The sequence below is a fragment of the Mus musculus genome, chromosome 5 (genome assembly GCF_000001635.26).
Source record: "Mus musculus strain C57BL/6J chromosome 5, GRCm38.p6 C57BL/6J".
Taxonomy (NCBI): Eukaryota; Metazoa; Chordata; class Mammalia; order Rodentia; family Muridae; genus Mus; species Mus musculus.
In genome coordinates this window covers 141,981,286-142,005,893 of record NC_000071.6, presented here as the reverse complement: position 1 = coordinate 142,005,893, position 24,608 = coordinate 141,981,286, and the positions used below count along the sequence as shown (strand labels likewise).

Below are 24,608 nucleotides of genomic sequence, written 5' to 3'. Positions count from 1 at the left end.
GAACTGCCAAGTACGTACAGTGACGATGGTGTGAACTGCCAAGTACGTACAGTGGCGATGGTGTGAACTGCCAACTGCGTACAGTGGCTATGGTGTGAACTGCCAAGTATGTACAGTAACTATGGTATGAACTGCCAAGTGCGTACAGTGACTATGGTGTGAATTGCCAAGTATGTACAGTAACTATGGTGTGAACTGCCAAGTGCGTACAGTGACTATGGTGTGAATTGCCAAGTACGTACAGTGATGATGGTGTGAACTGCCAAGTACGTACAGTGGCTATGGTGTGAACTGCCCAGTGCGAACAGTGGCTATGGTGTGAACTGCCAAGTATGAACAGTGGCTATGGTGTGAACTGCCAAGTACGTACAGTGACTATGGGTCAAGCTTCCACCATGGATCTCTGTGAGGGGTGGGGAGAAAGGCTGCCTCCTGAGAGTGCATTGTGGGGAGAAATCAGGAAGCCATCGGCCTGTATGTTCCTGGCCTCTGTCCAAGTCCTCTGTCCAAGTCCATTCTGTTTCCATTTAAGAATAGTCTAGACTGTCCAGAGATATCCCATACCCATAGTAAGTGGCTTTGTAAAGGTGTTAAAACTTCTAAAATGTCTGAGTATGACAAATTAAGGTGTTTTTTTTGGGGGTGGGGTGGGGTGGGAGGAGGGTGCTTTGTGAGTCCTTGGGTAATTTGTCTTCAATGCCCTGGAGCAGAAATTTAAAGTTATATTTATTAACAAGATGCTTACACAAGCCAGCTCTTAAAAAAAAGAAAAAAAAAAGAGGCATGAATTCAGGGAACGGCTTTTGTACTGTGGAAAGGCTTTTTTCTCCTGCATTATTTTGATTAGCAAATGTTTTTCCATGATTCCGTTTATAGAAGTTAATGTACTGAAGTGGCTCAGTTAATTCACAGAGCTTTTCTGGATCAGTTCCCCCGGGGAAGATGAGAGACACGCACAGCCATCCTGAAGCTTCTCAAAGCAGTGCCTCTCGGAGATGCAGCTTTGTGTGATATCCAGAGCGAGCCTTGACAGAGGCTCAGACAGAGAGGCAGCATACCTGCTAACTTCTCACAGCGTGCCCGACAGAGCAGAGGAAAGGGACACACCCAGCAGAGGGACTCTGAGGTCAGCAAGGTCACCATGGTTGGAAAAAACAAACAAGACCTGGAAATGCAGGTATTTGTATATACTGTGACTTCCTTGAGGGATATGCAAATGAAACCATACAAGTTTCTTCTTGCAATCCAGGACTTTCTGAGGATATCCTTCTTATTTTAGGAACCATTTGTGCTTGGTGAGGCCCACTCGGTAGGGAACAGAAATGCTGAAGGGTAGACAGATTAAAGGCATGAAGGTCAAAGCTGGCCTTTCTCTTCATTCTACCAAACACTCATGAATTTTCAAGCTCTCGAGAAGGCCTGCACTTCCTGTTGGGCCCTGCGAGACTCATTGACTGACTAGCAGAACTTCAGTGACTGTGGGGGAGGTTGGAGTGTTGCAGGTCCAAAGTCTAATTAAAATTAATCTTGGGCCACCTTCCCTTGATAGCCATTCCTTGCCTACCTCTATGTCTGACTTAACATCATTGTGATTAACAAGGATGAAATGAATTAGCTTAGCAGACCACTAGCTTCCACCAACCAAAAGGCTGTGTGTGCCATTAGCTAGCATCTGAGGGCAATAGCTGACACCCCCACCCCCGCCACCCAGCCACCCCAGCCCTGCTTTACCTACCCATTTTTCTATCACTGTAGCTGAAAAAGTGCTTTGATTTATGACTTTTTTGTTCCTTGACTACAAAACTTCAAGGAGCTGTAATAATGTTAGAGCCCAGAATTTGAAGCGACCCTAAGTCTGTGACCCTGGACCATGGTCACTTAGATTTGATTCTAGAATATGCTCCTTACCCATTTGAGGTGGAGTTGTGTTTTGAGGTAGATAAACTCTCATGTTTAAATCCTGACTCCTCCCTGGTGGGTCGGATGGGGGAAGTCTGATCTAATCAGCAGGTTCATAACTGATTCAGGAGTTGGCAGGAACCAGGTGGGGCCTGCTGGAGAAGGCAGGTCACTATGGCCAAGCCTTCAAAATGTATATTTTGTACCTGGCTCCTCCATAGTCTTTCTGTAGGTCTTTCTGCTCTGACTCTGTCTCAACACAAGCTCAGAAATAACAGAGCCAAGTGATATGGATGGAGCCCTTGGAGACCATAGGACAAAATGAATCCCTCAGAGGCAGGCTAGGAATGCAGACACAATGAAGGGACCTAAGAAGGGAAAGACAGCCCTCCTGCTGGGATCCAAGTTGTGTCACCTGCTAACTGAGAGTCTAGAAACATCAGCAGATAATTCTCAAAGTAGCCTGGGATAGATTTCACACAAGGATGTTAAATAAACAAGCTGAGGGTGTGTGTGGCTCATGACAGAAAGCTTGCCTGCAAGCTGGAGCCCCTGGTTGTGCCCCGGCACCTGGTACACTGGATAAAGAGGTGCCAGTTTGTAATCCTAGCACTTGGAAAGTGAAGGCAGGAAGATCAGAAGGTCATGGTCATCCTTGGCTGCATAAGGAGTTTGGGGCTAGCCTGGGTTACACGAACTTCTGCCTCAAAACCAACCGACCAAACAAAACAGTCAAAATGCTTGCAGCCCCAAGTGTCAATGTCTCACTCCTCATCTCCTTGATCTAAGAAGTCCACAAAATTTGCATAAGATTGTAGTAACAAAAGGAAATGCTTAACTTGAAACTGAGGCCTTGCACATCTTTCTTTAAATCTCACCGTTAATGCATCCTATTAGGTATATAACCTAGAGAGCCCAGTGGATATGCATCTCCACTGTAAGGACACCTCGGTGCCACTCTCTCAAGAAAGATGCACCCAAGGGATTGTCCACCATCCTTTTCCTTATGACTGTCAAAATGTGCCCCCTTCAATACAGCGCCGAGGAGATGTTTAATTATTGTTTCTATTTGTGTGTGTACAGTATCTATGTGTTCATATGTGGATGTGTGTGTGTGTGAGTGTGTGTCTGTGTGTGTGTGTGTCTGTGTGTGCATGTGTATATGAGTGTGTGTGTGTGTGTGTGTCTGTGTGTGTGTGTGCATGTGTGTGTATGCATGTGTGTGTGCATGTGTTACCTATATACCAATGCACTTGGGGGCCAGAGGTCACCATCAGCCACCCTCTCTTTCACAGGGTCTGTCACTGAACATGGAGCTCATCCATTTGGGTAGGTGGGCTGGTAAATGAACTTCAGAGCTCCCCATGTCTGGCCCCTACCCCCAGGTGCAGCCCTGGGGGGACTGACATGTGATACCGTACCCAGTTCTTTATGTGGATGCTAGGATTCACCCTTAGCCCCTCATGTCTGCAGAGCCAGCCCTCTCATCCCCTGAGCAATCTCTCCCCAGGTCCTAAGTAGATGTTTCTTTACAGCCTTCTAGGAGACATTGCAAAACAAGCCTTGAAAAGGGATGGCTCCAGGAAGCCCTTAACTACCCAGCACACTCTCCATGGAAAAATTATGAAATTAGTATTGGGGACACAAGCTGAAGTCCTTGCTCAGAACACAAAGCCTGTCCCAGCTACAGTGTCCTCAGCCACTCAATGAGCGATCTCTAAGATTCACTTCTTGAAAATAGTTAGGCAGGGAGGTCCACTCAGGCCCAGGCTCTAGGAACTCTGGTGATGTATGCCAGATGTCTGAGGAGGTCAAGGTGAGGGAGGAGCTCTCAGAGCACCCTCCCTCCTTTCTAGGAGGATCTGTTACCCTGGACACTGGCTGAGCCAGAACAGATGAGTTTTTATCCAGAAATAAACAGGAGAGCATTTTTTCTTTCTTTCTAAGGACATAACCCTGAGCGCTGCTCGGAGAAATGTGCTGCCTATTATTATAAATATTTTATCACTGTGAGAGTATCCTAACTACTTCTTTCGGTGTGAGCCACCAAGGTGATTTATTTTCCATTTGCTCCCATGCGTTGTGTGTTGGATCCGACACAGAGCCCGTGCCCTGGAGGGTTCTCGCTCGCAAACAACGATATGCAAGCTGGAGTCTTGCTCAGAAATGTTTGCAGGCAAATGCATTTTGGTACAGGTCTTTAACTTCCACACTCTTTGATATTTAAGGCCTGGGGTGGTGTGCCCTCATTTTTTGAGGGTTTTCTTGGATTTAAGCTGTCAACAGCACAGATGCCCTTTCCCCTACTCCACTCCAACAGCACTGTCACCAAGGATCCTTTAAGGACAGTAATCCTGCAAAATAGAGAGATGCGCAGTCTACCGTGAGGCCTCATAACATCAGACAGTTTTATTATTAGGCTCTGCCCCAAGCGTGTTCAATGGGACAAACATCACAGCCCCTACTTGACAGGCTCAGCCTCGGGAAACTTCCTTCTGCTGCTGAGAAAGGCGGCGGCTGTGGAGAGGGCAAGCTAATTATTTTCATTAGCTGATGGGTGCGGACATGAGGGATGTCTAAAGTTGGAGGGAAAGTCATCCTTGAGCCACAGGAGGCAGCAGGAGGATGGGCAGGAAGGTCAGGCCACTGGCAACTGCCACCAGCTGGAACAGAGCCCAGGGCCACTGCTGCAGGATGACACTGCTGTAGCTCTCTGACCTTTTGTAAATGGAGGGTGACAGCTGTGAGTAGAGATACGAGGAACTGAGGAACCGTGGGCATTGACTTTCTATTGATCCTTGAAGCCCCATTAGACAGACAAGGCTGGGTGTTGGTTAAGGGAAGATGGTGGGCTGGGGGGAACCTTAGGGACAGCAGGGAGCTGACTGTGATCCTCAGCTCTGGCTTGATCAGAGCAAGGGATTTTGGGTAAAGGAGACTTCTCTCCAGCCACCATTTTTATTTCAGGTTTTCCCACCGTACTTAGAAGTCCAGCCTCCCTTCTCATGGTTAGCTGAACAGTGGGTGACTAAAGTCATATGCCCTTCGCAGTCAAAGCAAATAGAGCTAAAGGACTGACATTTTCAAGCTGGGTGTGGTAGCACACTCATGTCATTCCAGCCTTTGGGAGGCAGAAGCAAGAGATCAGGAGGAGAAGGTTATCCTGGGCTACAATGTTAGTTGGAGGCCAACCTGAGCTACCTGAGACATTGACACAGAAAGATACAGCCAGAGGAATGGTACCAGGTGGAGGCCCTTGCTGCAAAGCTGATAACCTTCGATTTCTGGGACCCACACGGTAGAAGACCAGAACTGACGCCCACAAGTTGTTGTCTGACACACCTCTATTCATTAAATAGTGAAAGAAATATAATAAACCTACAAATAATGAATAAAGGGAAGAAAGGAGACCTCGGTGGGCACCTTGTCTCTAAGAGTTATTAGGAAAAGCCCACAGCTCTTTCAGAAGTATCTGTTTAGAACAATGCCTCTCAACTCTTTTCATGCCCTGACCCTTTAATACATACAGTACATACAAACCACTGGGCTAGTGCATTTGACAGAGGCCCTCTTCTGGCCTCCTTGGGTATTACACTTAAGTACACATGCCCACATACATATACACACAGTAAAATTTTTTTCTTTGATATGCCAGAAGATCTGGCAAAATGGTATAACAGGTTAGCATAGTGGCTGTAGGTTAATAGCTACATCAATTTAATTAGTATTCATTAAGTGATTGTGCTTATAAATGTACATATTCTCTGAAGGAAGGCTTCACCAGGAAAAACACGTCTGGGATCTTTCCCATAATGCCCCTTTTATTCTTCAGTTCAGTGCAACCTCTGATGCTAGTCTGTGTGACCTCTGAAGGTGACCATACCCAGAGAGGCTCCACAGAGGCAGCCATTAGCTTTGAAATCTGCTTTGCTCCAGTCAGCATCCCTCCCTAGAGTCTGTCACTTGACCTGAACAGTTAATGGGACACCCTGAAGGCCTGTCCTAGGTACTTGCCTGAGGATGTAGCCCCGAAGCACCCCATTGTGCTCTGTTTCGGGTGGTGGCTGCCACTGTACCATGATGGACTGGTTGGTTCTCCCACTGGCCACAATGTTTTTTGGGGGAGCACTCGGTGGTTCTTCGGGTAACATCAATCTAAAGGCGAAATATAACAGGGAGAGAAGTGAGGGACAGCAACAAGGTGCCCAGCCCAGAGGCTTTTTGAGGAGAAAACCAGCCCCAAACATGCAGCTGACCCCATTGAGGCCGTGTGTGCATGAGGTATGACAGTCAACATGGCAACAACTCGGCCAGGAGGCAATGGCAGATGTATGGCATATGTCGCTCATTTACCATTCTGATTAGTTCTGTCACCTTGGCAAAGCCTAGGATCACCTGGGAAGACAGTCTCAATGAGGAATTACCTACATTAATTAGGTTGGTCTATAGGCATGTCTGTGGGGGATCGTCTTAATTAAGTTGATTGACATGGGAAGATCCAGCCCACTGTGGGCAGTATCATTCCCTAGGAAAGAGATCCTGACCTGAGGAAATCTAGATGAGCGCAAGCAAGCAAGCATGTGTGTGCCAGTTTCCCTCTGCTCTTGACCCTGGGTATGATATGGCCAGCGGCTTGATTGACAGTAACCTGGAACTGTAAGCTGAAACAAACCCTTCCTCTCCTACATTACTTTTATCAGGGTATTTTATCACAGCAACGGAAATGATGCTAGGACAGACATGAAGCGCTGGGTCCTACCCCCAGCACTATATAATTTGGGTGTGGTGTTCACATCTGTAATCTCGGCACTCTGTTTTGGTAGAGGGAGAAGGATCATCCTCAGCTACACAGTGAATTCCCGGCCAGCCTGGACTACATGAGACCCTACCCACTTACCCCCATCACCCCAAAGAAGGCTGTGCCGTCAGGAATGACCTGTGAAGTCAGAGAGCACCATTGGAAGGATTTATGACAGTGGCCTCTGAACAGGTGAAAGGGAAGTACAGTTAGCTGAATACACGCCAGGATTTACCCTGCTCAGATTTCCCAGTATCTACTGCTGGGACCCACACCACCCTTGCTCTAGGAGGACATCAGGCTCACTCACCTGCTTGTCTCTGTGCTGTACTGGCCCTTGCCCACTTGATTCACAGCGCACACCCTGAACTGATAGGTCCGGGCTGGAGTCAAGCCACTCACAGTGACGCCTGTCATCTCCGGGCCAACATTTGACAAATGCACTTTCCATGGAGAGTCTACAAGAATGCACAGAGCGAGTCAGCATGCATGAGCATTGATCTCCACAGTGAGTGGACAAGAACCATCCTGTTTGCTTTCCCAGACGGTTCTAGGAGAGGCAGTGCCTAGCCCACCTCATAAATGTGCAAAGCAAGGCTCTCCGCTGTGTGGCTAGCAATATGGCTGCTGGCATGAAGTTCAGGAGACTCACCCTAAATCTGGGGCAGAACCTCCTGTTATTCCTATGGACACTCCAAGACAAGTGGGCAGAAAGACCCTTCCATTGATCCTGAGTAAGAAAGTGTGCATGCCTGCCTGCCTCCCTCCTTTCTTGCTTTCTTTGTGTATGTGTTTCTATGCATACAGGTAATGTTGTACAAGCATGTGTACTATCACGCACATGGAGGCCAGGAATCAACCTTGGGGGTCATTCTGCATTGGAGAGAGGATCCCTCACTAGTATGGAACTCACTTATTCAGCTAGATTGGCTGGCCAGTGAGCTCCAGGAAGCCTTCTGTCTCTGTGTCCCCAGCATGGGATGACAAGCTCACACCATCACACCAGACAGTTTTAGATAGATTCTGGGGAATTAAATTTGGGTCCTCAACACTTTACCAACTGAGCCGTCCCCTCAGCCAAAATAAACTTTTCTTTCCTTCTTCTTCAGCCTGCATATGGCACTTCAAGAGAAGGAAGAAAAGTCTTAATTCCTGAGCTCGGTATAAAGTGGGGAAAGTTGTCCCTTGGCTCACCATCAGGCAGGTCGAAGATTTGTCTCCAGGAAAAGGATGCTCCACACATCAGGGGATGATAAATAAGCACTATATTCATTAACATTTTAATAAGGAAATTACGGTGATTAAATATGGACGGGCTAGGCATTTCGCAACCCATCTGCTGAGCGGCAGCCTGTTTCTGCCACGCCCTGAGCTGAGCTGGCTGGGAAAAGGCATAGAACTCGTGGTTCTGTGCACCCTTCGGAAGCAGCTTTCCTGCAGGTGTGAACGGATGCCTTTGTCAGCAGAATGGGCTGCAGTTGCCTGCAAGGTAGGCTTGGGAATGTTCTGGAGGAATTGCTGCTGTCCTATGATTTTCTGTGCCTCTCAGCCCAGCCAAGGGTGACCTGCTGTGCCTTTCAGCATCTGCTGTGGGTTCCTACTCTGAACACATAGGTGCCTGGCAGGCTCTCCTGGGAACCAAACCATTGTTCTTGTCCCTCAGAGGCAGTGTTACTAGCAACCTCCTTTGGCCCTCACTAAAAATGGAGAGAGAGAGAGAGAGAGAGAATGAATGTGTGGTTCCCAGTGGGCTAGGTTCTGCTCAGTCTTTGGACAACAAACACCAGCTACACAGGAACACCACCCATAAAAATCACAGCTGCTTCTGCAGAAAGCTGATGGCCAACTTGGAGGTCATGGCATACATCAGGGGTTCGTGGGAAATGTACCTGTCACTCCAGCTACTTACAGGTCACTGCGAGGTGGCCTTATACTGCTCCAAAACAGAACTCAGGCACCCCAAAGGCAACAAAAGGGATGCCTAGCCCCAGGTCAAAATTCATTAGCTGAGATTCCTTAACACAAAAGTCAAGCTGCCCCAAACATGGTGCCAGTTGGGCTGTAAAGATGGATTTTTGTTTTAAATGATTATAGACAAAGCTGCTTCCAAGCATAGCTTTCTGGGAATACAGTTTTTGCCACCAGCTGGGCCATGTTATGTTCCTGGCTTTTGATTTTTTGGTGATTTGGGTAATTAGCTGTTGACAGGGATTCCTTTATGCTTCATTTAAAAGCACGGTGTTGGGCTGAGTGGGTAAGAGGGCTTGCTCTGGAAGCAAGGGGACTTGGGTTTGAATCACCAGTACCACGTATAAAGCTAGTGTGTGTCTGAAGCCCCAATTCTGGGGCACAGACAGGCAGAGCCTGAGAACATGCTGGCCAGTCTGGCGAAGATGGTGAGCGTCAGCTCAGTGAGGGACCCTGTCCTGAGGCAGTAAGGTGGACAGCAGGAAAAGATGCCTGGCATCACGCTTTTGCCTACTCATGTATGGGTATGAGCATCTGTATATGTATGTACCATACACACACACAGGCACACACACACACACACACACACACACACACACACACACACACACAGAGAGAGAACTCCACAATATGTACACCCTTAGGGATGAAAAGCCTCTCCCTCTGAGCCGCTGTCACTATCATTCAGCCCACAAAGGCTGCAGTTTCTCAGCAGAGTCCGTCACGAGCGTCTCTGACAATGCAGAAGGTCAGACAAGTGTCTCTGACACTGAGGAACTGGGCCAGGCTGGTAGGAGCAGAGCCTCCCTTTGCCAAGGTTAACATTTACAGAACTAGTTCCATCCCAAAGACAGCTGGTGTGAGATGGGAAGAACCTGAAGAGCGACATTTGCAGTGAACGCTTCACGTGGAGATGCTCCGTTTCCTTTGAACTTCTGTGAAATTGAGAGATCATCAAGCTCACTAGGGCCTGTCACCTCACATCTATCGTGAAACCGATATCAAGCAAACAAACAGAAAACAACAGGGGTCACGCACTGGGCCACCTACTTCCTTTCAGAACCCTGGAGGTATATATAGCTCTCAGGCAGCTCATGCCAGCCTTCTCTTCAGCTGCCTGAAAGTGAGCAGCTACTCTGCTTAGAGACCCGAGTGAGCCTCCTCATTGGGGGACAAAATTGGAAGAAGGAGGCTGCTAGTTGGTGGACTAAATTCATCAGAGCAAGGGAAGGTCAGAGAAGGCTTAGGACAGGAAGTTGCCTGCTGGGCTTTGAATCTGGTATGTCCCCCTCAAGCCTCATGTTGAGAATGACTTCCCTGACGTGATGGCTAGTGTTAACTGGCAACTTGACAGAATCTAGAATCAACTGTGAAATAAGACTCTGGACAAGCCTTCGGGATTACATGGAGGTAGGAAGACCTGCCCACTGTGGGCGGCACCACTCCCTATTTGGGATCCTTGACTTGTATAAGTGGAGAAAAGGCAGAGCAGCAGCATGGATTCAGTGCTCTCTGCTTCCCCACTGCGGATGTGATGTGACCAGCTGCTTCTAGTTCCTCCTACCTTGGTTTCCCTGCCATGATGGACTGTACACGAGAACAAACAAACCCCTGGGGTTACTTTTGTTGGAGTATTTCTCACAGCAACAAGAGAAGAAGTTAGGATGCCAGGGCATGTTTTTGACATGCAGTGCTTGGGTGGGGGGTGGGGGGGTATAGAGACCTTTTAGAGGGAAGAGTGGGGCTGTGGGCTTGCCTACACTTATGAACCCTGGGTTCAATCCTCAGCACACACACAGACAAGACAAAACAACAATCAATCAATCAATCAATCAATCAATCAAACAAGAAAGGTTTAGTGCCATTCTTGTAGGAGCAAGTTTTCTCCATTGTAGAGCTAGTTTCTAAGCGCACCTGGCACCTCTCCTTGGCCGCCTCATATGTACCTGCCTTCCTTTCTACTTCTCTACTGTGTGTGACATAACCTCCCCTCTTTACACATTACCCAGCCTCAGGTATTCTGACACAGCAACACAAATCTACTCTAAGACATTGCTGTTCCTGTATTAGTATCAAATCAATATCATATCAGCTCTTAAATGTCCATAACCTAAGACACAGAGTCTGTTGCCTGGTTTGATTTGATGAAGATCCCTGTTCTTCTCTGTGTCTCTCGTCCTGTCACTGCTCCAGTCTCATCTATAGATCTATCTATCTATCTATCTATCTATCTATCTATCTATCTCTATCCCTTCTAGAAGATAAGAGATCTGGCAGTAGAGAAATTAAACTGTAAAGCTGATTAAAATGAGCCTAGTCCATCTCACAGGTACCCTAATTTGTACCCTCCCCCCCCCAATCGTAGTCTGGGAAGTTGTTTATTCATTCACAAGCTCCAGAGCGATAAACTTGCTGAGCACTAGGATGTAAGTGGTGCAGCACATCTGGACCCAACAGTTAACAGGCAAAGTCTTTTGAGAAGATGCTCCCCCAAGCCAGTCCTCACAAGACTACCAGTGAGGTCCCTCCTAAGGACTGAAGAGCCAGTGGTGGATCTGAAGGGCCTGACACATGTGCCTCCCACTGCCTCCCATTGCCTCCTGCTGCCTCCTTCCTCCCCCTCACATGCTCCTCTCCTGCCTGACCTGGTAGCTGTTTCTGGACTCTGAAAGGCTGAGAATATTAAGACTTGATCACTCTGTTCTGTGTGTGGGCTCAGACGACTGCTGGGTTTACTGTTTCTTTTTCTTTTTCTCATGTTTGGTGTGCACAGATGTCCTTGCCCCCATGCCTATACACACAGGCACCGAGGCACAGGCATGCACACACATAGATAATATATGCACAAATGCACAGATGGAATATGACTCAAATCCAGCCTCCAGGTGCTAAAGGAAGATGTGGGGATGGATTCAGCAACAAATCCAAATGTGGCCCAAATCCAGGGCACTGGGCGCCCTCAGGGTAGTTACCACAGCCCCTGACCAGGCAAGAGAGAGGCTGGTGAGGGATCTGTTGGTTAGAACAAAACAGTAGGGTTGGAGAGATGGTTAGAGGATAGAAACATTTGCTCCACATGAGGAATTGATTGTGGATCTGCAGTGCATACCTAAAAAGCCAGGTGACCCTCCATCACTGGGAAGGGAAGAGACAAGGAGGTCTGTAGGGCTAATTGGCCAGCAAGCCTGGGTCAGTCAGTGAGCACCAGACACACCAAGGAACCTTGCTTCAAAAACCAAGGGGGAGAGAGATGGAAGAAGACACTTGACATTGACCTTGATCTCCAGATGCACATGCACACCTGCACCCTCACACCTGTACACACACACACCTGCACACCTGCACCTACACACCTGTACACACACACTTGTACCCTCACACCTGCACCCACACACCTGTACCCACACACCTGCACCTACATACCTGTACACACACACCTGCACCCACACACCTGCACCCACACACCTGCACCCACACACCTGCACACTTGCACCCGCACACCTGTACACTTAAACTTGTACACTTACACCTGTATACTTATACCTGTACATGCACACCTACATACCTGCACACACCTGCACATGCAAACCTACAAATGAACACCTGTACATGTATACCTGCACGCACCCAGGCAGACACATGCATACCCCATACATAAACAGAAAACAAATCCAGTCCCTCCAGGATACTGAGCTCAGTGTCTTAATTAAAGAGCAAATTGATTATTTCTAGTTTTAAAGTCTTTTCCTCAATGCACATGTCTGCACTCTGAAGCTTATGAGACTCAAGCACTGTGTGTTGACACTAACAGTTCCTTACCATGTGAGGGAATAGCTGGCCTTAATGAAACGTGTGTTTGTGTGTGTGTGTGTGTGTGTGTGTGTGTGTGTGTGTGTGTGTGACTGAAGCCAAGCTAGTGTCTCCTCAGCTGCTACTGACATAGAGTGCTAGTGTGCCTTGGTGAACCCAGTCACATCTCTTAGTTGCCTAGCCATCCATGGAAACTAAAGGAGTCGCTGAGATGGTCAAGATACTGAGCCATTCTCCTGTGCCCACAAAGATCTCAGCTGTGTCACAGAGAAGAGGTGTCACGTAAATCAGAGACACTTCCCACTACACCCAGGCTGTATTTGCAGATGTTGCATGAGAGCACAGATGTTGCATTTCCTTGGGATCAGGCTGCACACTCAAGACAGGTGCAGCTGAGAGCCGAATCCAGGCCCAACTAAGCTGATTGCTGGAGCTTAAAAGACTTATCAAGGGGAGAGACCCAGTCAGTAAAGTGCTTGCGTGGCAAGCATGAGAGACTGAGTTCAACCTCCAGAACCCACATTTTTTTGTTTGTATTTTGAGGGTCAGGCATGGTGGCACACACTTGTAACCCCAGTGCTAAGGAGATAAGACAGGAAGTTCACTAGCTAGCCTGCTGGCCAAGCCTCATAGGTGGGCTGTAGGCTCCAGGAAAGACCTTGTGTCAAAAGAGCAAGGAGTGCTGGGATTGAGAACAATTCCTTAGGTTGTCCTTTGGTGTCTATATACATGAACATGGTCTCACACACATGAACATTTGCACATGTATATACACATACATACAGATACACACACAGAGACAGACACGTGTGCGCGCGCGTGCACACACACACACACACACACACACACACACACACACACACACGGTGTATTTAACAATGATGGCGCTAAGTCAAACTGACAGGGAGAGCCCTTGACGTGATCTGAGGAGAAGGACATTCTCTCACACAGGCCAACCACAAGAGAAGCATCAGGCAAACTCCAACTGAGCAGTGTTCCTAAAACCGCCAGAGATCCTCAAAGCTGTCACGGTCAAGGCAAAGAGGGACAACTGAGAAACTGTCCTGCTGCCTAAGCCCAAGGCTGTGTGATGGCTGAGCATCCTGAGGGATTCTGGGAGGGGCTCTAAGACAGGGAACAAACAGCAGGGGAAAACAGGGTATCTGAGCATGCATCAGCTCTGGGACACACGCAGCACCAACAGGAGTGAGAGGGAGGAAGGGAGGGAGGGAGGGAGGGAGGGAGAGAGGGAGAGAGAGAGAGAGAGAGAGAGAGAGAGAGAGAGAGAGAGAGAAAGATAGAGGGAGAGAGAGACTGACTCAAAGTGAGGCACACAGGATAACTCTGCTAAATTATAACAGTAAGCTTATCAAGAGAAAACAATTTAAAAAGGTGGGTTTGTTGGCAAACTGTTGGTCATAAGTGAAGGAAGAAAATGCCAGTTACAAAGTTCTGAGTAGGGTCTGTCCTAAGAGATTCTGGGTTTTGTAAGAGAAGCTCTAGCAAAGGGGTGCGTAGATGGCTTGGTGCATAGAGTTCCCCTTGCAAGTGGGAACACCTGAATTCAATTCCCTGAACCCACAAAACAAGACAATATGGTGGGCACAGGAGGAGTGCTGAGACTTTCTGGCCAGCTAGCCTAGCCTACTTGGTGAACTCTCAGTCCAGAGAGAGACTATGTGTAAAACAGTACAGTGCCTGAGGAAGGACACCCAAGGTTGACCTCTGGCCTGTACACACATGTACACACACAGGAATCTCTTTACAAGTACAAACACATATACCAAAAATGGAGAGGGGGAGACATGAGTATGTTTGTGTGCACACATGCAAGTGCTTGAATCCATGTGCATTTGCATACCAGCTGGAGCAGAGGGCGCCTGAGAGCTCCAGCCAAAGCAGGCATGCTTGGTCCCCATGCTGTAGCCCTGGAGGATAGGGTGGGTTCCAAGTGTGGACCGTGCCGCTGTGTGAGGGCGGCATTTGAGGACCTGCTGCCTCTGGGGTAGAGTGGAATCATAGGATGAGAACTATACCCACCACTAACAGTGGCCACCAAATGTCCCTTTTGGCTAGAGGTTAGTATTGTCACCCTGACGGGATCTAAAGGCAGCTGGGGCACAAGCCTTGGGGGCATGTCACCGATGGCGTGTCTAGATTAGGCTAGTTGATGTGGGCAGACCTACCCTGAATGTGGGTGGTGCCCTTTTATGGGCTGGACCCTGAACTGTATCTGAGTAAAGAAAACCAGCTGAGTGGACGCAGCCAGCAGGTAGCATGGGTGCATCTGTCTCTCCCACTCTCGACTGTGGGTGTGATGCAGTGAGATCCTGTCTTGCTTTCCTTGAAATGATGGACTCTAAGCCAAATAAATGCTCTCCTCTACTCAGGTGCTTTTGGTCAGAGTGTTCTGTCAAAGCAACAGGAATGAGACCAGGACAAAGTCCTAGCAGAGACCCTTTGAATGGTGTGTGTGTGTGTGTGTGTGTGTGTGTTAACATGAGCTCCAGGATTTTATAAGCCATATAAAACCTGGATCTACCCTAGAGAGCCATTTCTCCATCCCTCAGTCCTTATTTTCTCCACCATTAAAAGCAGAGAAAATGCATAAGCAAATGTGAGTTTGGGTCCGTGGCACTTGTGTAATAAGCCAGGTAAGGCAGTGCACACTTGCAATGCCGTGTGTGGTGGGGAGCAAGAGACAGGCAGATCCCTGGAGATTTCTGATCGGTAAGTATAGACTCACTGGTGTTTTACTGGCCAGTGGGAGACCCTTTCTAAAACAAAAGAAGAAAGAAAGAGAGAAGAGAGCTTGGGGGCGGGGAGGGAGAGCGGGAGAGAAGAGAGAGATGGAGATGAAAGAGACAGAGGGAGAGATGGAGAGAGAGGAGAGAGGAGAGAAAGAGAGGGAAGGGGGGGGGGTCAACAGCTTTGGAGGTAAGATACCTTAGGTTGACCTCTGGCCTCCACATGTGACATGCGTACAGTAAGGAATGACCTTCTGTAGGTCATGATGTTTAGAGCCTTCCATAAGGCAAGTGCAGGCCCATGGAGGATACGTGGGTCAACCATCTTCTCCATAAGGGCAGAGAACAACCTGTATATGAGCCCTGGTACCCGCATCCTAGTCCATTTCTGGGCTCCCACAATGGCCATCAATACCTGTGACAGGTGCTTTCTCTTGGGCTGCATTTTAAAAGGGGAGCTTGAGGCTCAATATGTAAAATCCCACAGGACAACGAGCCACCTGGAAGCACTCCTGAACAGCTCCAGAGGTTGTCAGCAGGACCCCTGTGCAATAAGTTTCAAAGACAGCACCAGAGCACTCTGAAGCACAGAGAACAAAGCCTCTGCCATCGAGACAAGCAAAACAGCACAAAGCCCATCAGCTTTTAAGGACATAATAGCAACCGTGGAGGAAGATGTTTAACATATTGTGTGATGACAGTCAGCAGCGGCTCGCAGAGCAGAGCAAATGAGCTCACACAGTGCGGTGTGTGAGGCAGAAGGGTCTGTACATGAAAAGACACCTGTGGCATTAGGGAAAAGAACAAAACCATGCTTCCAGGCTCTCTCTGTGTTGGGAGAGTCCTGGCCTCCAGTGATGCTAGAGAGGATGCTCAGAGGAGTGTGGAGCCTCAGAGAGTGTTCTCTAGAAGCTAGCCTTGGACCAGAAGCTGACACCCAGCCCCACTTCAGAAAGCTGAGAGGTGCTGAGAAATAGCTCAGTGGATGAAGTGCTCCTTGTACAAGTACAAGAACCAAGCTGGGCACAGTGATGTATGTCTGTAACCTCATCGCTGGGAGGAGGGCATAGAGACAGGTGGGACCCAGGAGTCACTGCCTGGCTAGTCTAGCTGAAATGGTGGCCTACAATTTCAATGAGAGACCCTGTTTCAAAAGTCAAGGTGGAGGAGAATAGAGTAAGGCATCCATTGTCAACCTCTATCCCCTATACCCACATGCATGGGTGAATGTACCCCCCCACACATGTGCACAGATATCCATATATACACATACAAAGGAAGCACAGGTGGGCTGGGGGTGGAGAGTTGGTGGAGCGAGTGCTTGGAAAACACAGGGTCCGGGGTTCCAAGCCTTGCAACACATAAACTTGCACTATCGGAGTAGGCCTGCCAAGCCAACATTCAGAAGGTAGAGGCTGGAGGATCAGGAGTTCAAGGTCATTCTCAGCTACATAGCGAGTCTGAGGTCAGCCTTCAGTATGAAAGAGAGACAAAGACAGACTGACAAATTGACAGACAAATAACATAAAACTAATAATTGGGTGGGACAGGTCACTGCAGAATTGAGAATATTCTACACTTTCTATCATCAGCAGAATCCCAGAACAGCCTCTCACACGCTGCAGCTCATCATGACCACTGATGCTCTGCTCAGATCCACACTCCACAGAAGCCTTCTGTTTCCCAAAGACCAGACTGTTCCTGGTACCCCCATCTGGGGATGTCTATCAGCAACTGAGGGGTGGGCGACTGTCCACACTGCCCTCCACGATTCCAGCCTGGAGCCTCAAGCTCTGTTCTCTCTGCGCCTGCCAAGTTCTGCTGCCTAAAAGCTTGTTCAACAGCTCTGTGTGGGATGTGCCTGACATCCTCTGGTCCCTTCATATTCCTCACAGGTCTCTCTCTCCAGTGTCGAAGGGAATTCACTAGACTGCCAGCAACAGTTGGTTGTGGTGGAGGCAGATAAGCAAGTCTTTCTTTGTATGTCTGCTAACATTTTTCTAGCTGCAATCAGCATGTATTACCCTGGACTTAAACATATATATTACTACATCGAAAATGCTTTTTAAAAAAAATCCTTGCCACTGGCTTCTCTTGGACTGGGAAACTTCTGCTCTTGCAAATACATGTGCTGGGCATGGCAGGGAGGCCACAATACTTCCTGCATCCAGGTTTCTGTACCCTGGAGCTCCTATGAGGGTAGCACACATACCCAGGTCCTGCAAATCTCCACATGTGGTTCACGTCCAAGAGGGCTTTTCTGACTCCTCCTTTGAGGGTCCTGACTCTCAGAAACATTTCCCTGGAAAAATGTTCATATGCCAACTTAGGCCATGTCCCCTGTCCCTGGGTTTGTGATTTAGTTTCCTGAGTGTTCTTTGTCTCCTGATGAATTTAGGCTCTGCCCAGGTGCTAACAGCAATGGCTAGAAGAGGATACATCTCTGGCAGTCCACCTGGTGGTGCTCTGCTAAGCTCGGTAACAGAAAGCTTGGGGCAAGAGTTAAAGCTGAAGAGATGGGTGGTTATAGTTTCTCACATGGCTGCCCTTACACACACACACACACACACACACACACACACACACACACACACGAGAGAGAGAGAGAAAGAGAGAGAGAGAGAGAGAGAGAGAGAGAGAGAATGTGTGTATGTGAGTGTGTGTGTTTTACTGTGAAATATCAACCATTCCAACCAGCATCTTTCTGGGTGTGTTCACAATCAGGCAAAGCTGATTTGTGGAGGTGAGAATTCGAAGGGTCGAAGGGGGAAGGGAGGGGGACAGGGACCCAGTGGATGTTCTAGAGAGTTGAAATGATTCACACATGTTCAAAGCATGGACTGCAGGTATAGATAGATGTATTTGTCAGAGCTCACTTAGATCTGTGTTTTGTTCTATGCAAATTGTGACTCAATATGTAACAAAAAGAAATCTGTATTATACAAGGCACCAAAATCCTAGAAGATATTCTACTGAGATCAGGGGGGAACAAAACAACAGGCGACTCTACCAGGCTCATTATCATTTAAAAGTATTCTGATAGCCCAGCAAGATAGGAAAAACAAAGAGAAGACAATGGATTCTATTAGTGGAGAGGATACATTGTTTACTTTGAAAACTAAGAGGATCAACAGAAAGATCATTAGAATAACAAGAGAATGGGAAGTAGCAGTGGAAAAGCAAGTGCCAGGATGACAATAGGCCTCCTGTGTCCCAACCTTGGCAAGCTGGGAGGTGGTGACTGTGGGAAAGTCCAAATCACAAAGCAGGGAGTTGACACTTTAGGACAGTGGTTCCTAGTGCTGTAACATTTTAATAGAGTTCTTCATGTTGTGGTGACCCCCAACCATAAAAATATTTTTGTTGCTATTTCCTAAGGGTAATTTTGATACTGTTATGAACTGTAATGTAAATTTCTGACATGCAGGATATCTGCTGTGAGATAACCTGTTAAAGGGTAGTTTGACCTACAGGGTGAGAAACTCTGCCTTAGCAATGACAACCTTGATGGAAAGAAAGAGCAGAATGCTCCTGGCTACTGACTCAAAGGGGTTGGAAAGCGATCCTGAGAGTGAATGCAGAAGTGCAGGACCCAGCTGGGGCGTGGTGGCACACGCCTTTAATCCCAGCACTCGGGAGGCAGAGGTAGGTGGATCTCTGAGTTTGAGGCCAGCCTGGCAGCTTGGTCTACAAAGTGAGTTCCAGGACAGCCAGGGCTACACAGAGAAACCTGTCTCAAGAAACCAAAAAAAGAAGAAGAAGAAGAAGAAGAAGAAGAAGAAGAAGAAGAAGAAGTAGTAGTAGTAGTAGTAGTGCAGGACCCTCTGGATGGGCAGATGGGTCAACCAAGAAGTCAGTCTTCATAGAACTCAGCACAGCTTTAACTCCTTCCTTAAAATCTCAATGAAACCCAGACAGACGTAGTCACATACATCTGTAAGTCACATACATATGCAATCCAAGCAGTTGGGAAACGGAGGCAGGAGGACATTATGAGGCCCAGTCAAAGTCAAAGTGTTATTCCTCAGTGGAATTGTTTTTTGTTGTATTTTTGTTGTTGTTGTTTTTTTTTTTTTTTTTTTTTTTTTTTTTTTTTTTGCAATTTCACACAATAGTTCTATTTTCTCATGATGAGAAATAGTAAAATCTGGGAGGATGAGGGAAGTCATTGTATTTAAAACACATTAAAATGTTACAAGAACTACAAGTAGAAAAACAAACAAAACCACCCCCTCCCCCCAACCAAAGACACCTGATGATGACCAACTAGGTCCAAATACATCCCAGACCTTTTTTTTTTTTTTTTTTTTTTTAAATTTGAGACAGTGTTTTACTATGTAGCTGTGACTGTCCTAGAACTTGCTATGTAGACTAGGTTGGCCTCCAACTCAGAGAGATTCTCTTGCCTCTGCTTCCCTTTTACAGTGCTGAAATCAAGGGTATGTGTCACCATGTCAAGTCTGGGTTGTTTGTTTTTGTTTGTTTGTTTGTTGTTTTTTTAAAAACAGGAACATTTAGCATGTGAAAAATTAGCATTATAAATAAGTGGATTGTTCAATAAATCATGTGTGTAGAATGAAAACCAGAAAAAGTTGTATAATATGCCTATATTCCAGGTGAATTACATATGTTACATATGTGGAAAATTAACTACTTAAAATAAAGGTGCAAATCTATGATATTTATTTTATACCTGATAATGTTAAAATATCCAAATACAAAAGCAATTAGAAGAAAACGTAAGAGAAACAGCAGCAGACTAAACTACATAAGAATCAAACACTTCTTTGTCAAAAATAACCCACAGTGCTGGGTTGGATGAAGTTCTGTTGGTAGGGAGCACGCCCTGAGCCTTGGATTCAATCCCCGGTACTTCATAAACCAGGCATATTGGCAAATGTCTGCCATCTCAGCAAGTGGGAGATGGAGGCAGGAGGTTTAGAATTCCAAATTCATGTTTGGCTACACAGTAAATTTGAGAGCAGGCTGGGATACATGAAATCCTGATTACAGTATAAATAAATAAAATCTACAAAAATTAAGTGCAAAAAGAAAATTGGAAAAAATCAAACCAAACCAAAGCAAAAAGACTTGTCACAAATGACAGACGAAAGAAATACCCAATCCTCATTAGAAAAATAGGGGAAAGAAAGCTGACAGATCACAGCAAGAAAAGTAGAAAAAAGCTAAGCAACTTGGAAAAAACATGTCCAGCTGTGCTGGGGATCAAAAATATGTACACGTGTGCAGCTATCGGATGGAAGACACAGGTTACAACCACGAGTCTGCTGAAAACATAGGAGGTGGTCTTTGCAAACCTGAAGAATGAGATTAGTAAAAAACAAAACAAAACAAAACAAAACAAAACAAAACAAAACGATTGCCATCTGTTGTCACTGTACCTTAAGGACTGTCATCGCCCATTGCGTGGTTCAGTACCACGGACAGCACACAGAGGAGCCGGGACTGTGTTTACCATGCCAGAGACGGTCTGTGGCTGCGCCTCCTTGAGGAGAAGATGGGAATAGCACAACCTAGGCCATCTTTGTGGAAAGACATAGTAGGGAGGAAGAAAGTGCCCCTGACACTTTCTGGGCACAGCTGACAGGACTTGATAAGTAGAAGTGGATCACAGAATGTCAGGAATGGGAGGGGTGGGGGTTTGGGGAAGAGATAATTCTCAGACATGCTCAGGGAAGTGCAAGCAATGCTTGCTGCCGAAGCACAGAGAAAGCAGACCAGTAAGAGGCCGGAGACAAATATGGAGAGGCAGACAGTGGCCAGATGATGAATGGTACTGTCTCCCATGCTAATCAGCCTAGAATCTATTCCTCAAGCGACTAGTTCTACAGAGGATAGACTTAGGATAGCAAGACGGTGAGAAGATAGGCCAGCGATTGGATACAATGTAACCTTTGGGTTACATTATAATAATGTAGCCTATCCTATGAACCAAGCTCCCTGTCTTGCTGCACAGTGCTCCGTGGAGCATTTATGGCTCCCATAAAGGGGTTTCCAGAGGAGGAATTCCCTTGGCTGGGCCTAGTGTATGGTTCAGCGCAAATAATAGCACCTCCTAAAGGCGGAAAGGGACATAACACTTCCTACCTTCGATCTTAGTCAAGCCAAGCTCCCTTTAGGAATTGCTCTGCAGCAGCTCCCAGTGGCTCAATGAGGAATGGCCTTGAGGGAGGCACACAGGACAATGGGACAGAGTGGCATTCCTACTCCATCAGCAGTTGTGGAGAGGGTAAAAGGAAGTAGGTTGTGGGGGGAATGTGGCAGGAACCCTAAATAGCTTCACATAGCTAAGAGGAAGCATGTTCTGGGGCAAAGGTGACAAGTACTGCAGTAGACAGGAGGACTTGTCTGAGCATGGAAGCTGTCCAGGCGTAGCCTCCTTGGACTGCAGACTGGGGCTCGGGGAGGATTCAGTTAGAGATACACTGACAAGTCTCTGTGGGGAAGGAGAATAGCAGAGGCACACAGAGTCATTGGTCAAGCAGCTGGATGAGGAGGCTGTGTTCTTGACGCTTCAGGGACCACCAACACATAAGGGACAGGAGAGAAGATCGAGTCTATCAGGGCAAGGAGAGACAGCAAAATAAGAGGTGAAGCAGGGGAGAGATTGCTCAGCCTGTACTGGGCTTGTTAAGCAAGCAGGAGGACCTGAGTTCAATTCCCAGGACCTCATAACAAGCCAGGTGTGGTAGTCTGTATGTGCTATCCCAGTGCTGGGGAAATGAAGACAGACGAACCCCCGGGGCGCACTGGTGAGCCACTGCAGCCTGCTTGGTGAGTTCTGTAACTTGAGACCTTGTGTTCAAAAAACAAAGTAGATGACAACTGATGAATGACATCTGAGCTGTCCTCTGATCTCCACACACATGTGTACATACGTGCATGGACATCTGTAGGCATACGCTCACCCCAACACATCCATGAGTGAAAAAAGGGGCAGAGGTGGGGCCACAGGAGCAAAGAGTTCAGGATGGCTCTAGAATGGAAGGAGCAATCAAGAAGGAGGCTCAGGATGGCAAGGCTTGGCAGAGGTGTGGTGAGGCGTAACCGGGGTGTGGTAGGGGTGCGACAGGGGTGAGGCAGGATATGGCTCCAGTGAAGAATAGGGAGGGAGGGTCGGAAAGTTGTGATGACCAGCAGAGCCCTCTCCTTTAGGCAGAAGGAGCCGGAGTGAGGGAGACCTGGAGGCCGAGAGGGACTGAATGATGCAGCCACGTGATGGAGAATGTAGCAAGAGTGACCCAGGCATGGAATGAAGGACTCTAGTGACTATTTTCTAGTCTATTAATTTTTTTCTTTTGGGCCAGGGCATCACTATATAGATGGCCCACGCTGGCCTCAAACTCACAATCCTCAGACCTTAACTCTCTCAGTGTGGGAGTTACAAGTGTGCACTACTATACCTGGCTATGAGTATATATAAATTTGTAACTAAAGTACAAAGATTTTTATCTTATAACTAAGTCTAAATTTTAGAAATACAAAATTGTAGCTATGAACACTCACACTTACTAAAAGCAAAACCTAAGAACTAGTATCATCAGGTATTTATGTTTTTTAAAATATAAATATAGCATGGATAACTTACCAGGAGATAGGCAGGCGGCAGCAGGCACTAAGCTTAAAAACTATCTTAAGAAAATGACTTGATTTTTCTTCCTAACTGGTAAAAGGCAACCGCAGCTCTTGTTCATCAGGAGGATGCCTTGGCCCAGTCCACGGAAAACAGGCAGGGTCTCAGTTTAGGAATGGGAATCACCTCTCCTAAATATCAGGGTTTCTATGGAAACTTGCAGTGTTACATTGAGAGTGTGCATTTTTAATACTGCCAAATGTTCATTTAAGTTCAGTGATAAATTTATTTAAAAAGGAGCATCACAGCTTTTTTTTTTACAAACACAGAAGAACCTTGAGCATATGCCTGCTCGTGTGTGCGTGTGTGTGTGTCTGTGCATGTGCACTCATGGGCAGATATGCCTGCTCATGTGTGTGTGTGTCTGGCATGTGCACTCGTGGGCAGATGTGCCTGCTCTGTGTGTGTGTGCCTGCTGTGTGTGCGTGTGTGTGTGTGTGTGTGTGTGTGTGTGTGTGTGTCTGTGCATGTGCACTCATGGGCAGATATGCCTGCTCATGTGTGTGTGTATGTGTGTGTGTGTGTGTGTCTGGCATGTGCACTCATGGGCAGATGTGCCTGCTCATGTGTGTGTGTGTCTGTGCATGTGCACTCATGGGCAGATGTGCCTGCTCTGTGTGTGTGTGTATGTGTGCCTGCTGTGTGTGCGTGTGTGTGTCTGTGTGTGTGTGTGTCTGTGCATGTGCACTCATGGGCAGATGTGCCTGCTCTCTGTGTGTGTGTGTGTGCCTGCTGTGTGTGTGTCTGTGCATGTGCACTCATGGGCAGATGTGCCTGCTCTGTGTGTGTGTGTGTGCCTGCTGTGTGCGTGTGTGTGTGTGTGTGTGTGTGTGTCTGTGCATGTGCACTCATGGGCAGATGTGCCTGCTCTCTGTGTGTGTGTGTGCCTGCTGTGTGTGCGTGTGTGTGTGTCTGTGTATGTGCACTCATGGGCAGATGTGCCTGCTGTGTGTGCTTGTGTGTGTGTGTGTCTGTGCGTGTGCATGCATGGGCAGGCCAGAGAGGTCGATGATGTCAGTGCCTTCCTCAGTTGCACCCCTCATTACTTTTGAGACAGGGTCTCTCCCTGAATCTGAATGGTCTCCCCAGTCCTGTATCACAGTTTTAATTAGTTCGCTGATTCCAATAAGATGTTCCAATTGTGTCAAGAAAGAAACAAACCGCACGTACGTACGTACATCAATAATGCTAAAATGAATTGACAAACAGAAGCAAAACTGATCAATATCTACAGAGCTACAATCAGGCACAGCCCTACCTTCTATAGCATAAAATCTATTTGCATCCATCTTCATTTTTACAGACCAGAATTACTTGAATTGTAGCGACTTTTCTAGAATTTACAGAGTTTTAAGATGGCCCAAAGAGAAGCCTCGGTGAAATCAAGTCAGAGGAGGCGCCTGGTGAGACCTGCATTCATTTGCATCCTTGGTCTACATCAGAGCTTTTCAAGTTCTTTTCCCAACAGCTCTCCTTAAAAACCCTGACCCCATAGACACATCGTTCTTGGCCACAGTCAGTACATATTTTAGAAAGTAAGAAAACTGCTTTTCATTTTATGACCAACTTCTCATGTTACTCGAAGGTCCAGGAATTTAGCTCGATAGAGAAGCCCTTTCTGCTTGTATCTCCAGACCTGCCTACCTCAGCTCACCAGGTGGGTACCCTGAATCAGTCTTATGACAGTGTCAGCTCTGTCTATGCCTCTAGCTTACCGAGGCACTTGCAACAA

At 47.2% G+C, this 24,608-nt stretch overlaps 1 protein-coding gene across 2 annotated transcripts in view; it reads right to left on the bottom strand.

Annotated features, from left to right (window-relative positions):
• Sdk1 (sidekick cell adhesion molecule 1) overlaps nucleotides 1-24,608 on the bottom strand; it is a 974,090-nt gene that overhangs the window by 209,693 nt on the left and 739,789 nt on the right. For both annotated transcript variants that reach the window (XM_006504712.1, NM_177879.5), the window contains 2 exons: nucleotides 7,008-7,155; nucleotides 5,914-6,054 (listed from right to left, as the gene is read on the bottom strand). In XM_006504712.1, coding sequence (XP_006504775.1) covers nucleotides 5,914-6,054; nucleotides 7,008-7,155 — 289 coding nt within the window. The remainder of the gene's footprint in view (nucleotides 1-5,913; nucleotides 6,055-7,007; nucleotides 7,156-24,608) is intronic.